Genomic DNA, 13,666 nt, shown 5'->3' with positions numbered 1-13,666 from the left:
CAATTCATCAAATACTGGTGGAGTAATAATTGCACCATCAAGTATTACCTAAAAACAAACAGTGATACAGAAATGACATGTCAGCATCAGTACACATGCATGTATGGATGGCAGAAATCGGTAGATAAGTTCCAAATAAAAGTTTGAACTTGAGGTTGTACTAGCATTTTGGAGTGGCCCAGTCAAAGTTCAAACTTGAACTGGAATTTGAACCTGTGGGAAGAGGATGAGGTGGCCAGCAGTAATAAGAAGTAAAAGGAAGGGCTAATTACCTGTAATACCAATGAACATTTTCCATTGATTATGGAAATCGTTGTAAATAATTTTTGACATGTAATTTTTTTTATTAAAATTGTTTTGTTTTTTCAAAACCAATACTCCCTTTACATTGCTTTATTGCCTTTTGAGACATACCTATTGCATTTCACATCAGAAATGCACTTGTTGGTGGAAAGAAAACAATATGAAATTTAAATCTGCCAGGTGTGGATAATTTTGTGCTTAACTTAATTTAAAACTATGAATTCGATGACATTTAGAGAAGAATAATACATTAAGAAAACTAGAACTTTTCAGTTTTAATCATTTCAATAACATGTGAGCAAAAAAATATGCTGTAAAATAAACAACAAGATACATTTGCACTCATCATTGGATGTTTCTTACAACAAAAGTAAAAGTAGCATTTTCTGGATCACAACCTGAGATCACATTTGTTTCAGTTTTCTAACTATTCAAATCAATTTCAACAATTTAAGAATATCGTTTTCAGCATGACTGTTTTTAAGCTTAGTGTGACATTTCCATCTATCAGCTTGAACAGGCAGCTCTACTGACAGCGTTTCAATATTTCAGAAATAAAAGGAAAAAAGAAAGATCTGATACCTGGAAAAGGTTTATGTATCTGCAAGTCTGGTTTATTAAAACAAACATTCAGACTATTTACATGTGTTTGCAGTTGAAGGAGTCTTTATTAGGCTTGCGTGGAGGTTTTTATTATCCAAAGTGAGTTTGCCAATTATAAAACTATCAATAAATAACATAAGCAATACAAACAAATGAATTTAAAAGAAAATACAAAAACATTTGTATGTAAATGTGCAAGGGAATTAGAAAGAGGAAAGCAGGTAGTGTTGGAGTAAAGGTGGTAGAGGCAGTTTGTCCACTTGGTTCTGCCTTTGTTGACCTAAATTCTGCAGAATTGATAGTCCACACAGAGCCTTCAGGGCGGGAGGATTACCTGCAAATGTAGTAGAAACAAATATGTCAGTATTAAACTTGGTTTATCAAGACAATTCATGTGTTGGACACTTACGCGTGGTTCCGTTCAGATAGCGCAATGCAATCCGTGCTCCTCCTCTCACGCTGCTTACTGCTGGGAACAGTTCCACTCCAGGAGGAAGGTCCCTGAATGCAACACCCAGGAAGCTGCCATCGACAGCAAACCCCAGAGTCCCCGCATCAGCATCCAGGACCAGCTGGACGCGTTCAGGAATAAGGAGAGGTGCATCTGTCTCTTTGCTGTGTAGTGAGTTAGAGGATTTCAATCTAAGAGAAACCCTCCTTTCACACGGAAAACACGCCAGAGTTTCTCCGCCGTGCCAGAGCTGATTGGTTTGTAGTTCCCATCCCCATGACAGGGAATCTCCACCCACCAGAACTTTATAACCTGAGTCTTGCAGAGGGCAGTCCTGCCTCGAAATTCCTATGACTGCATGACTTCCTCTGTGCTCAGGGTTCCAAGTTACCTCCCACACATGGAGCCCACTCTCCACGCCCACCTCGGCCCTGACCCCATCGCTGCTGAGCTCGGCAGGTGCGCGTGTCGCTTCCTGCTTGCACTGAGAGAGCTGGAAGTGAGGAGAGTGGTGCTGCGAGCTCCAGTGTGAGCGTCTGTCTCCTGGAGACGCTGCAGAGGAGCTCAGGATGAGGGTGACTCTAGACGATGTTGGGACGGCCAGCGGAGGGAAGGATGATGAAGAGGAGGGGACGCGGTCAGCTGCTGGGCCGATCAGCCAGGCAGACAGGACGAGACCCATTAGGATGAAGATAAATCTGTGTCAAATAAGAGCTGTGGAGGAAACAGAAAAACAAACACGCATGTTAAAAAGAAGCAGGTTAAGGCCAAGATAGTTGACCATGAGTTAAAATTAACATGTAGGTCAGCAACTGGTGATAAAACTTACAAATAAACACAGACATGGACAACAAATATAGTCTAACAAGCCTTAAAATAAATAGGACTTTCTCTTTATTGCAGAGGAAAATACTGCCGCTGATATAAGCACATTTATTTAGCATGGGAAATAAAATCAGTCTTCAAAAAAATAATAAATTAATGCTAGGGCAATGGTTGGCAGTCCTCTTATTATTATTATTAGTAAAACAACACTTAGTATGTTTAACGTGGTGGAAAAACATAAATAAAGGGCCTCACAGTGGCGTCATTTATCCAGGGCAGCATTGGGTTAATGCAGTAGTGGTGGGGTGTTGTTTGGGGTTGCACTGATCAGTTCCCCTCTGAATTAGTTTTGTGTTGTTTGCATGTATCAGTAATAAATTCTTGTGTTGAGTAAGTGCACCCTGTTTGCTGCTGATCTTAGCACGCCACATCTGAGAGGATTTCCAGGATTTTGATTAGTTTTTAGGAAGTAAGGCACAACAATCCTCCACAGGGTCCTGATTCAGCGTAATGGAAAATGATTGAAAGAAATAGTTCACTGTGTTACATTATATTCAGAATTTTTTCCCAGGAAAAAGTAACTCCTGAATTAATTAATAGGAAGCTGCAAGAAACCAGATCAACTTAAAAGTAATGTTTAAGCAATTAATCTTTGGTTGCATTTATTTTTTAAAGGTAATGGTACAGGTACCGGCAGTGGTGGCTTTCAATATGGGCGACATGGGCAGCCTTCCAGAGTGGTATCTTATGGGGGGCGGCACACCTCCCTCTTCTCCCAAACGGTCCCCAAATGCCCCAACTCTTAGTCCCCCCAGTCAACAACTTTGTTGCAGGGTGGGGGGACGTCAGAGAGGCTAGGCTAGGACCACCTCTGGGTTCATGGGATAAAAAGTTACATTTTCTAAAATACAGCAAAATTAAGCTTTTGTGATTGAAAATTTATTTCCAGGCTTTTTGCACATATTTACCGGTGAGACCAACAATAAATCAAATCTGGGCAAAATATAAATGATGTCTCTCTCTGTGTATAATCATCATAGATGTACTACACTACATTAATTTTAGTGATGGAAATATTCCTGCTTTTAGGGGATTTATAAATGTATTACATGCATTTAATCTCTATCAGATCCCTATTGCCGAATCAGAATGAAATATTTCACCTTTCACTCCACCGCGTCTTCCTTCATATGATATCAACTAAGTTTTGGTTAAACAGAAATTTGTGATAAATTAAAAACATAATTAATTTAAAGATACTGCTTCTCTAGCTGGCTCGGAGTATTTCATCTGTAGGGTAAAACAAATAATATCCTTTGGATGAAATAAGGAGTTGAGTCTTACCAGCTGGTTTGGGTCCTACCGTCTATCTGGACTGTAGCACACAGCTCTGTGTCTCCGCTTTATAGACATCTCTTATCAAACATTCTGTGGGTCTTATCGGTGCCCGGTGAGGTACCACCCCCGTCTGACCTGGTTTTCGGTGTCGACCTCCGGGACGGGAACAGCACAATCCATCACTTGGGCCTCCAGCCGTAGAGACAAGGACGAGAGATCCGTGACGTGTTTGTAAATAAATGAGACGGATGCTGAACGAAACGACCTACATCCTCATCATCACTTTGCCTGCATTGATCAGATTCAGCCACGCCGCTTTTTCCTTCCCTAGCGGGTTCTGTAATGGATGTAAACATAAATGGCGAAACACAGGAATAAAATCACACTCGGGCTTTTTATTAACAAGAAGAGAAAAATGAAATAAAATGCAAAGCGGCTCATTATTTTGGAGCATAAAGGCGGCGTTGGCGCAGGCAGAGCGGAGGGCTATTAAGCCCTGCGTAGAGTCTTACAGGCGAATGTTTCCTTCTAGTTACGGATCAGATATTAGGGTTTAATTTGTCAGTCATTCAGAACAACTTATATAAAAGACGCATTTATCTGTGAAATTTTGTCTGGCACGCTGAAAATGCTGTTTTCCTAATCTAATATCTGGGGCTTTTGCTAATTTCTGTACTTAATTTTTGGGATGGACTTTGTTTATGTAATGTCTCGGAGACGCCTCTAGGGAGAGCTGAAGTTATTATTCAGAAGCCAAACAATAGATACGTTAAGTTGTGACATTTGATTTAGTTTTAATATGAATTATTTAGCAAATAGCAATGATTTTTCTTTTTTAACTGACAGGTAAAGTTTAGTATGATGCATGTTTCACCACGGAGCACCAATCTCTCCAGCTTTGTCTTTAAATTCAAAGGTTTATTATTAGGTCTGATGTAACCATTTTCTTCTGGAAGATTCCTCAGTTAATGTCACATCAACTATCACAGGTTGTTCTTCTCTTAGCATGAACTTTATGTTTGAAGTGTGTACTTTAATTTGCCCAAGGCGAAAGTAGAAGATAATGTAGGTAAACACATTCTGACATCTGCTGCTGTGTGTATTTATGTGCTTTATAGACTTCTCTTATCAAGCACAACAGAGGGTTAAACAAAAGGAAAATATTCAAAAGCTGAAAAAGAAATTCACTCTTACCAACTGGCCTAATACTACTTGATTAAATGTCACATATAAAGGTGAAAACAAATAGCATTTTAATGTATTTTTTCTGCTAATTATCAAATTTATTTTATAATTATCAGGAATATACATGAAAATGAGTTGTACAAGTCATCTTGTTCTAACATTCATTTAAAAATGAACACATTCATATAGATTTTAAGCAGTATGCTTACACACTTTTATGCTTGCAGAAATAAAAAAAATACTGATATGGGTAATACATTTCAAATACATTCAATCAGGAGCTTTGAGCAAGGTTCTTACACAGCCGTGGAAAAGTCTATAATTTGATCTTGACTCGATAAGTATGCCAAAAATAAAACTGATTGGTTTTCCCAAATTTTCCACTTTTTCTATTCTCTAAAAGACAAAAATCTAATTGATGCAGTGGATTTTACATTGATTTTTAATAAAATGACATCCTTTAAATATGCTTTGTCACATCACAGATTAATTTTAAAATGTTACCCGTCAATAATTTGGATTATTGTATGATCAATCAAAAGAATAAAGGGGACATTTCACTACCTTTTTGGACATTTTGCACAACTTTAAAATCAGATTGAACTGGCCTTGCAGTTCTTAAAGTGTGTCCAGTAAAAAAATGCCAAACAAAGCATTAAGTTGAAGTATTTTTTTTAACCAATGTTAACACAATGTGCTTTTAAGGTCTGCATTTGGAGTAACACTGGTCAAGGCTTGGCTCCTTGTCGAGTGTTTCGTGGTAGGAGAAGCTGCAATCAATCTCAGCACCTTTCGCCATTGATCCTGTGACAGCTAAACGTAAACTTAAGGGTTGTTTTCAGGAATCTCCTGCAGAATATATAAAAATATTACGGCATTAGATGAATGTTTCTAGAAATGATTAATATATTAACTGAATTTAAGAGCATACCTCAGATGTTGGCACTCTCACCCGCTCTGCTGTCAAAAGAAGCAAGAAAATCAATGAAACTGATGTACCACTTTTAATAAACACTATAAAAATAAAATATTTAAATGATTTTGATGGTATTTTGGTATTTCTATTACTTTGAATGACTCTCTCACCAATTGATTTCTTCTTGAAGAAGATAAACCCCATGACTGAAAACAATAAACCCAGCAGCAACCCAGCTGAACCAACAACCATCTTGTGTTTTCCTGAATCCGGTTCAGGCTCTGAAAAAACATTTATTTTAAACACAATGTTAGATTTAAATGCTTCCAATTCATACTAATGAAAGTTCACGTCCATATTTATACCATAAGTCACCCAGGCACTGTTATAAAATCAGTAATAGCACAAATGACACATTAAGGAAAGCCAAATCAATAAACGTTTGGATGATATGAAAAATTATGCTTTATGCTTAGAGTCAGAATAAACTCACATAATCTTTTTTAGATAGCTAAAATGTTCAAAAAACCAAGTTGCAAATCTTGCATTGAAGCAAGTGTCCACATTTTGTTGTAATGTTATAAAAAGACGGTCAGATAAGTATGTGGTTTGAGTATGAATTGAGTTTACTCTCACATGTATGTGCTTTTCGAGATGCCTGATTGTATCAGGGTGGATTTAAGACATGAAAACCTGGGTTTGGGTAAAAACAGATGCAGGTTCTTGGGACTGTGACATTTTCTACAAGTGTTATTTATTTATGGCTTGTTGTTTTTTGTTTAATTCCAGGTCAAATCATGTCTGAACTTCAGACAGTTGGAGAAATATTCCAGTAATTTCCCAGTTAAGCACAGTAAATTGTCCCTTTAGTTAAATATTGTGTGTGTACTGCAATATTGGTTAATATAAGTAGAAGTGAGTTTGTTTCCTGAATACCTTTTATGTGAATGTGAGTACAACTGTAAATGTACGAAAGATTTAAAGAGTTGAAACTGAGTGCAAACAAAAAAAAGTATTTTATTTTCAGACGTTCTCACCCAAGTCATAAAGCTTCGGTTCCTTGAGGCTTGCATGATCCACCATGCAGGCGATCTTCTCTCCAGGTTTAGGCGTGAACTCCAGGTAGCTGTGGATCTGATAAAGCCAGTGCCCATTGGGCAGCTCGTCAGTGGATGTCACACCAGATGTGATATTCTTTCCGTCTTTCAGCCACGTCACTCTGATTTTCTTTGGATAGAAGTCGTACGCGCTGCAGACGAGCTTCTGCTGATGTTGACTGTACTCTGCCTTCACTGACCTCAACCAAACGTAGGGCTCCACTGGATAAAACAAAGACTAAATTTGTCATTGGATGACAAATATTTATCATAGTCATAACATTTGAAGAGTCACACTACTGCACCTTTATATGCTTTTACATTTAAAACACTTATTAATCTGTTAAAACTAGATATATAAGAACATATTTTTCCAAATATCTGTACAATTTTTTTTTACCATCTTGTGAAAATTACCTGCAGCTGGTAGATTTTCATTTGCCAGTTGTGCACCTGTTTTGCAGCGGTTTATTTTCCATATTTGATGTGCCTGGAATCTTGGCATCTTGTTGAGCATATCTGCATAAGCTTCGGCTTTCTCAATGAACGCCACCACTTTTCCCAAAGTGCTGTTATATTGGCCAAGTAAAATCTTATTGAAGTACAGTTGTTCCACTAACACAACATCATTGCTGTCAGGAGAGTTAAACTGGCAGCGGCCTAAATAATAGCCATAAAAAGCACCTAAGAAATAAGAAAAAAAAAACATCAATAAATCAGGTGAACTCATTCCAATTATGAGAATGAGTATGTGAGTACAAGAGCAGCACCGCAAATAAAGATTATGTTGACCAAAAATCACATACCTTCTGATGAAAACACCAGTAAAAGCTCCAAGAAAATTAAACGTTGAGTCCACATGTTGTCAGCTGACAGAAAGCTGACTGACGTCTTACTGGCAAATATACGATTCTGCATAACCAAGGAAGTGCAGCAGTAGATTTATCAACATTACTATTTTAAAGGAATAGCACCTCTACCAATAAAAACACATGTTCCACCTCCATTTTAGGAGGTGGAAGATAAGTTAATTATTGACAAGTCAATATAAAACAAAAGATGGCTGCCCACATTGTCACACTTGCACAATTGGCACCTTTGCTGATCAAAACAGGATTTGTTTTTATCTCTGTATCAGGAGATGGTAAGTCACCATTGGTTAATCATTCATTGAAAGAGTCAATATAAAAGGTAAGGTAAGGTCATTTTATTTATATAGCACATTTTCAGCAGTTCAAAATGTCTTTTGTGAATTAGAAGGAAATACAAACAAAACAAAACTAAAATGTTCAATAAGAATTAGTAATTTATAAACTAATAGGGGTTTCTCTGGATTCTTGTTTTGATAATACTAAATGTTGGTTCTCCATGTTTGATTTTTGTTCAGGGTTGTTAAATAGATGGAGCTTTCTGAGTTTTTTCCAGATTTGTAAACTTTCGCTACGTCTTGCTCCGATATTAAAATTATATCGTTAAATGTTGCAATTACAACTACAATTTCTAAACGTAGTAAAAGAAACATACAGACACGGGAAAGAAATGACACATCAGGAAAAATAGGAGCATAACAGTCCACATTGTTACATTATTAGTTTCATTTCAAATGATCATTTATTTCAACACATACAACACTATGGACAAGGAAATGCTTTCTTATAGATTTAATAATAATAATAATAATAATAATAATAATAATAATAATAATAATAATAATGACAGTAATAGGAGTAGTAATGATATAATCCAAAAAAAATCTTAAAACATTTTTTTGCTTCATGCACAAAACCCTTCTCTAAGTTTTAGATCTACCATAAGCAAAAAAAAGTCAGACAACTCAATAATTTTTTTTTTGCATGTTCAGTTTATTTTTGAGTATGTAAAACAATAAAAAAAATCACAATGCTGCCAGTTTTTTTATTTTCGGTTTTACTCAATGACGTCAGTGCATTTCTGGAATGTGATGGTTCATGGTACTTTTGAGTTGTTTCAGAAAACTAGTTTATTATTGGTTGATCTAATGTTTAACACATTTAAGCATCTGGGAGCAATTTATAAGTTCAGTAAAAATAAAAAATAAATGCATAATGGAACTAGAAAGACGCTTGACATATTTTCACATCTTGTTCAAGCATTTTGCATGTAAAGACTTAATCCTACAAACCTATGCTCATGTTGTGTAGGTTGAGACCACTCAACAGAGACCCATATAATACATTTTGATCAACATGACGAAGGCAATTAAAAATGTAGGAAAAAGCAGAAAATTGTACTTAATCACTTGCCTGGATGTCCACATACCTTTGCAACTTGCCCAAAGGAACCAGAAACTGGTTTCTTGATGTGCAGAAGTGACACAACGATTTGAAGATTGAACAACAATTCTGAGAAATGCAATAAAGCAACTGAGAAAAACTGTAAAAATTATAAAAATGTAATGTGACCTGTGAGTGGTTCTAGTCAACTATAATTTTGTCATCCATGGCAAAAAGCTTGAATAGCTGATTTCACAGATGAATAACCACTAAAATATTTACAAATATGCAGGCTTTACGTCTGATAAAGCAAGTTCAAGAGAAACGCTACATAGAGTTTAAAGGTGATAAATTGTTTAGTGTGATTTTTTTTTATTCAAGTTGTTATATATGAAAATATGCATGTTATTTTACTCCACCGTCCATATTAATCATGTTTAACATCAGATAAATCAGTTCGCTTGTTGTCCCTTGACAATAAAAAACACTCCCACAGTGATCCCCATCACTCCCAGACCCAAACCCACTCCACAGTAAATGTCTGGACCAAGACTTGGATCTGTGTTGTAAAATTCAACTTCTGTAAAAGAAAAATTGAAATATTATAGATCAGCTTTGCCATATTGAAATATTTACATTGTGTTTTCATCATATCGCATGAAAGAAATAAAGCATTTACCCCAGATTCTTGTCTTCGGCGTCTCCAGGGCAGGATGCTCCACAGTGCAGGAGTAAATGTCCCCCTCACTCGGTGTGAAGGTCAAAGTTGAGAACTGGCGGAAGGTTTGATCGTTATTAGGAGAGTAGTCACCGACAGACACTCCCCTCCTAACTGGGACGCCATTTTTAGTCCAGCTGACTTTGATGGAGGGTGGATAGAAATTATTCACAAAGCAGATGAGGCTGTTTTCTACATCAGGTTCTACCTCCCTAGACGGGAAGATCATGCTGTCTGGAGGGTCTGAAGAACGTCAAAAGATAAGAAAAGTTTCACCAGCATTTTATCAGCTACGGCAAAAGAGAAAACGACTGTTGAGTTTTATTTACCTTTTTCTTCAGACACGGGCTTCATTTCATATTCAACCAATTCACCTATAGGTGGACAAAATTTTTGATTATCCAGAGCATCTTTTAGGATATGAAATCCACCCAAAAGTTTTTGTGGATCAGGAGCTATAACAGGTGGCACAGTGAACACAACCTCCTTCTTTGGGAAATCAATGTATAAAATCTGATCGCCGTCAAACTCAGACTGTATGTCGGTGTTGCCATCGTCAAAGCAGCCCACAAAATAGGTTATTTCATGGGGCTCTGAAAAACAATACAGTGGAATTTAAAATTCAACAAAACATTTAGCTCTTACTTGAACAAAAAACACTAAATGGTTCTTACTTTGAGAGAAGACAAAATAGGAGTTGAGAATGAAGACAAGTAGAGCAGAGCGCTTCATTTCGGACCTGCAGCTTGTAAATGAAAATAGTCTCACTCTGTCTGGTGGATGGCACGCCTTTCTTTGTAGCCGTTGCCAACGCTGGATTTTACAGTGAAACATGTGACCAATGTGGTGGAAAGCTTTTACTACAAGTGTAAAACATTATGACTTTAATAGTTTGAAGGTAGAGTAATTTCATGATGTTATTTTTTGTCAGAGGGAAATTTGTCTTACTCAACATGCTGACGTTTTTCTCAGAGAAATTTTCTTCACTAGATCCACATAGCCTCAGTTTGTTTTCTTAATTTGTTTTCCTTATACTGATTCTATAAAACAGGTGTGTTATCTGTTTACTGGCAGAGCTTTTAAGATGATAACTTCATCTTGTCCCTCTCATAAATATGGTTGATAATAAACCTGACAGTAATTTTCACTTAACCATGCTTGCCAACTCTTCTTTCTTACAACACCATAATAGTTTTAAAAAAAATACTGAACCCCAGAATGTGGCAAACATAACCAAAGCATTAATAATTCAACTTTACATGAGCTTGCAAAAGGCATCAAAAACATTAGATCACATGTAAAAGTTGTAAAATGTAAAAATATATATATATATGACTGGTTTTAAGGCACTCTGTGACCTTTTAATATAAAATAGTTTAGCTTTTGTACCTGCCAAGAAGCAAAAAAAAAGCTGCCACTTCTCTCCTGTTGGTTTTCCTGTGTTTTAGTCACTTCACTGACTTGTTGGTTAGTGGACTTTTAATTTAATTGGATAATAATATGTATAATGTAAAATACACATTTACTAGAAAGTTAAACAAACACAGAAGGTTCAAATACATTTTAATTATTAATCTTGTTTGTATGGTTGTTTTTTTTAAAAAAACAGGTGTAATATCTTAATTTGATTTCAAATTAGTCAGAAGATTGGTTTAGAAAGTGATGTGGATTGTTTGGGCAGTATCTTGACATTAAAGGTTTTTAAAACAAAACACAATGACTTTGCATTTGTTTCATCCCAGTGATGAACTGGAAGAAAATGACAAAGAACAGGTTTATTTATTATTGTTTTACAATAGTGTTTTAGTTCAGTATAAAATAAAAGTGCTGCAATGTTAGTGTTTGTCTGCAGAAATGTGTAAAAGGCAAAATAAAAAAACTTGAGGCATATGAAGGCTTGAAGTCTCTCAAATGTGGGATTAAGAAGAGTTTCCAGTGGTTGATAGATGTGTGTGGGGCTTCTCAACATTTCTGCAGCCTAAAGGGTTTCTTCTGGAGATACATCCTAGATAACAAATAAATAAAGTTATAATCAGGTGTATACAGGTACACACAGGGCAGATAAAGAGACTAAGACTCACCTCTGTTGTAGGCACCACCACCCGTCCTGGGTAAAACACCAAAAAAGTTAGAAAATGTTTCAATAAAATGTATTTAAACATGAACATAATTTAGATACTGAAGTCAGTTATGAAAGTGTTTTTTAAGTTTAAAGTGAACTATTGTCTCACCATTTGATGTTGTCTTGTAATAGATGAAGCCAGCAGCAGAAAACAGCAACCCGAGCAGCAGCCCTGCTGAGCCAACAGCAATCTTACTCCACTTTGAATCCGACTCCGGCTCTGAAATCAGATTCATCATGAACACTAAGTTAGACTGAAATGCTCCTTGTTTCAATGTCTGGTTTCAGATTTATGCCAGTGATTTATGCATTCATCACCACCTTATGAAACAAAGAAGATTTTGAATTTAGAGAGGAAGTTAAACACTGCACCTGAGTTAAACACAAACTTAATGTGTCAACTCTGACATGGTTTGACTACAGTAATCAATCATTATATTTAGGGTGCTCATCATTGAAGTGTTTTCATAAGGAAGACAATCTAGATGAATATACTCTGACTCTTTGGGCATAAAATGGTTTATTCATATAAACATTTTCTGTCTGCATGCAGACGTTCTCACCCCAGTCATGAAGCTGTGGTTCCTTGAGGCTTGCATGCTCCACCATGCAGGCGATCTTCTCTCCAGGTTTAGGTGTGAACTCCAGGTAGCTGTGGATCTGATACAGCCAGTTCCCATTGGGCAGCTCGTCAGTGGATGTCACATCAGATGTGACCTTCTTCCCGTCTCTCAGCCACGTCACCCTGATTTGCTTTGGATAGAAGTCGTACGCGCTGCAGACGAGCTTCTGCTGATGTTGACTGTACTCTGCTTTCACTGACCTCAACCAAACATAGGGCTCCACTAGAAAACATGGACAAAACAAAAAGATTCAGTAGACCGTATTCAATCCAGGGATGAGTATTACATCCAGAAAAAGATGTCACTTTGATTACTCTTGTGCTGCCTTGTCTGTAGATTACCTGCTGTTAGTAGTTTTTGTCCCAGTGGAACATTTCTTTTGCAGAGGTTTGTTTTCCATATCTCGCGCTTAATAAACCCAGGATCGTTGTTTAGAATAATGGCATATACTTCACCTTTTTCTGTGTATGCAGTCACTTTTCCTACAGTGCTGTTGTATTGTCCTTCCAGAATTTTGTTGTAGTAAAACTGATCCAGTAACACGGCATCATGACCATCACTTGAGCTAAACTGGCACCGTTCCATCACATACAAATAGTAAGCACCTAAAAATGAGGAAATATTTTTATTAAAATGGCAAATGCTGAATGATTACAGAAACACATTTTACATCTGAACCACACAGAAGCAACTGTAGTTGGAAAGCAATAAAAAATACAAACTGCTTTAGCTTAAAGTCCCTTACCTCCTGGTGAAAATGTCAGAAAAAGCACCAGGAAAACAGAGAAGCCCTGAGCCTGAGGCATCCTGTCAGGTTGGCAACAGAGGTCCGACTGAGCGCTAACTGGTTCTGATCAGCAACAATGAGGAAGTACAGAAATAGATTTACCAACGTTATTTTTTCAGTGCAGGCGTGGCGTTCTTATTAATCTGTAAACACTTTTTGTTCTCTAATTCTATTAGTGTCAAATAATCTATGTTGTTAGTAGTTTAATATCTAAATGTAAGGAATAATCAAGTGTTTGACTCTCCTGTTGCCCTTCCTCATGTCGCTCATTTGTTTCTCATCGTCTCTTTCTCTGTTTCCACCAGTTTGTGCAAGTTTCTTTTTTCCATTTGACTGTGTCGTTCTTCATCATGATCCTTCATAGTATGGGTAACATCCCTTCAAACCACGATAGAATCATGGATAACAGCTTAACATTCAAAGCAGATGTAAGTGTAGGAGAAAGC

The 13,666-nt window shown here is 36.8% G+C and overlaps 3 protein-coding genes and 1 long non-coding RNA gene across 6 annotated transcripts; 1 reads left to right on the top strand and 3 right to left on the bottom strand.

Moving 5' to 3' along the window:
• Nucleotides 1-637: 637 nt before the first annotated feature.
• On the bottom strand, nucleotides 638-2,062 carry LOC106963864 (SPRY domain-containing SOCS box protein 2). The gene is made up of 2 exons (XM_015059009.1): nucleotides 1,316-2,062; nucleotides 638-1,240 (listed from the first exon to the last, which is right to left on the bottom strand). Exons 1-2 carry the CDS (start codon nucleotides 2,037-2,039, stop codon nucleotides 1,110-1,112), a joined length of 855 nt encoding a protein of 284 aa, XP_014914495.1. The 5' UTR covers nucleotides 2,040-2,062; the 3' UTR covers nucleotides 638-1,109.
• On the top strand, nucleotides 1,983-3,936 carry LOC106963871 (uncharacterized). The gene is made up of 2 exons (XR_001428273.1): nucleotides 1,983-2,073; nucleotides 3,530-3,936. It is a non-coding gene; the product is annotated as an uncharacterized LOC106963871 (long non-coding RNA).
• A 1,395-nt stretch (nucleotides 3,937-5,331) lies between these two features.
• Nucleotides 5,332-13,664, bottom strand: LOC106963866 (H-2 class II histocompatibility antigen, E-S beta chain-like). Of its 3 annotated transcripts, none has more exons than XM_015059011.1 (6): nucleotides 7,525-7,691; nucleotides 7,136-7,402; nucleotides 6,659-6,940; nucleotides 5,792-5,902; nucleotides 5,637-5,665; nucleotides 5,332-5,554 (listed from the first exon to the last, which is right to left on the bottom strand). In XM_015059011.1, the coding sequence occupies exons 1-6, from the start codon at nucleotides 7,634-7,636 to the stop codon at nucleotides 5,531-5,533; spliced, it is 825 nt and encodes a 274-aa protein (XP_014914497.1). In that variant the 5' UTR covers nucleotides 7,637-7,691; the 3' UTR covers nucleotides 5,332-5,530. The 3 variants fall into 3 exon arrangements, with proteins under 3 accessions (XP_014914497.1, XP_014914499.1, XP_014914498.1); XM_015059013.1 differs by lacking the exons at nucleotides 5,332-5,554; nucleotides 5,637-5,665; nucleotides 5,792-5,902; ... (1 more) ...; nucleotides 7,136-7,402; nucleotides 7,525-7,691 and adding exons at nucleotides 11,419-11,693; nucleotides 11,770-11,795; nucleotides 11,920-12,030; ... (1 more) ...; nucleotides 12,889-13,038; nucleotides 13,179-13,664; XM_015059012.1 differs by lacking the exons at nucleotides 5,332-5,554; nucleotides 5,637-5,665; nucleotides 5,792-5,902; ... (1 more) ...; nucleotides 7,136-7,402; nucleotides 7,525-7,691 and adding exons at nucleotides 11,419-11,693; nucleotides 11,770-11,795; nucleotides 11,920-12,030; ... (1 more) ...; nucleotides 12,775-13,038; nucleotides 13,179-13,657.
• On the bottom strand, nucleotides 8,636-11,130 carry LOC106963865 (H-2 class II histocompatibility antigen, A-Q alpha chain-like). The gene is made up of 4 exons (XM_015059010.1): nucleotides 10,363-11,130; nucleotides 10,018-10,281; nucleotides 9,650-9,931; nucleotides 8,636-9,550 (listed from the first exon to the last, which is right to left on the bottom strand). The coding sequence occupies exons 1-4, from the start codon at nucleotides 10,520-10,522 to the stop codon at nucleotides 9,423-9,425; spliced, it is 834 nt and encodes a 277-aa protein (XP_014914496.1). The 5' UTR covers nucleotides 10,523-11,130; the 3' UTR covers nucleotides 8,636-9,422.
• Nucleotides 13,665-13,666: the final 2 nt, after the last annotated feature.

Source organism: Poecilia latipinna, unplaced genomic scaffold, assembly GCF_001443285.1.
Source record: "Poecilia latipinna isolate Pla-1442-1.1 unplaced genomic scaffold, P_latipinna-1.0 Scaffold1591, whole genome shotgun sequence".
NCBI lineage: Eukaryota > Metazoa > Chordata > Actinopteri > Cyprinodontiformes > Poeciliidae > Poecilia > Poecilia latipinna.
The sequence above is the reverse complement of the archived record's forward strand: the minus strand, read 5'-3'. Positions and strand labels throughout refer to the sequence as shown.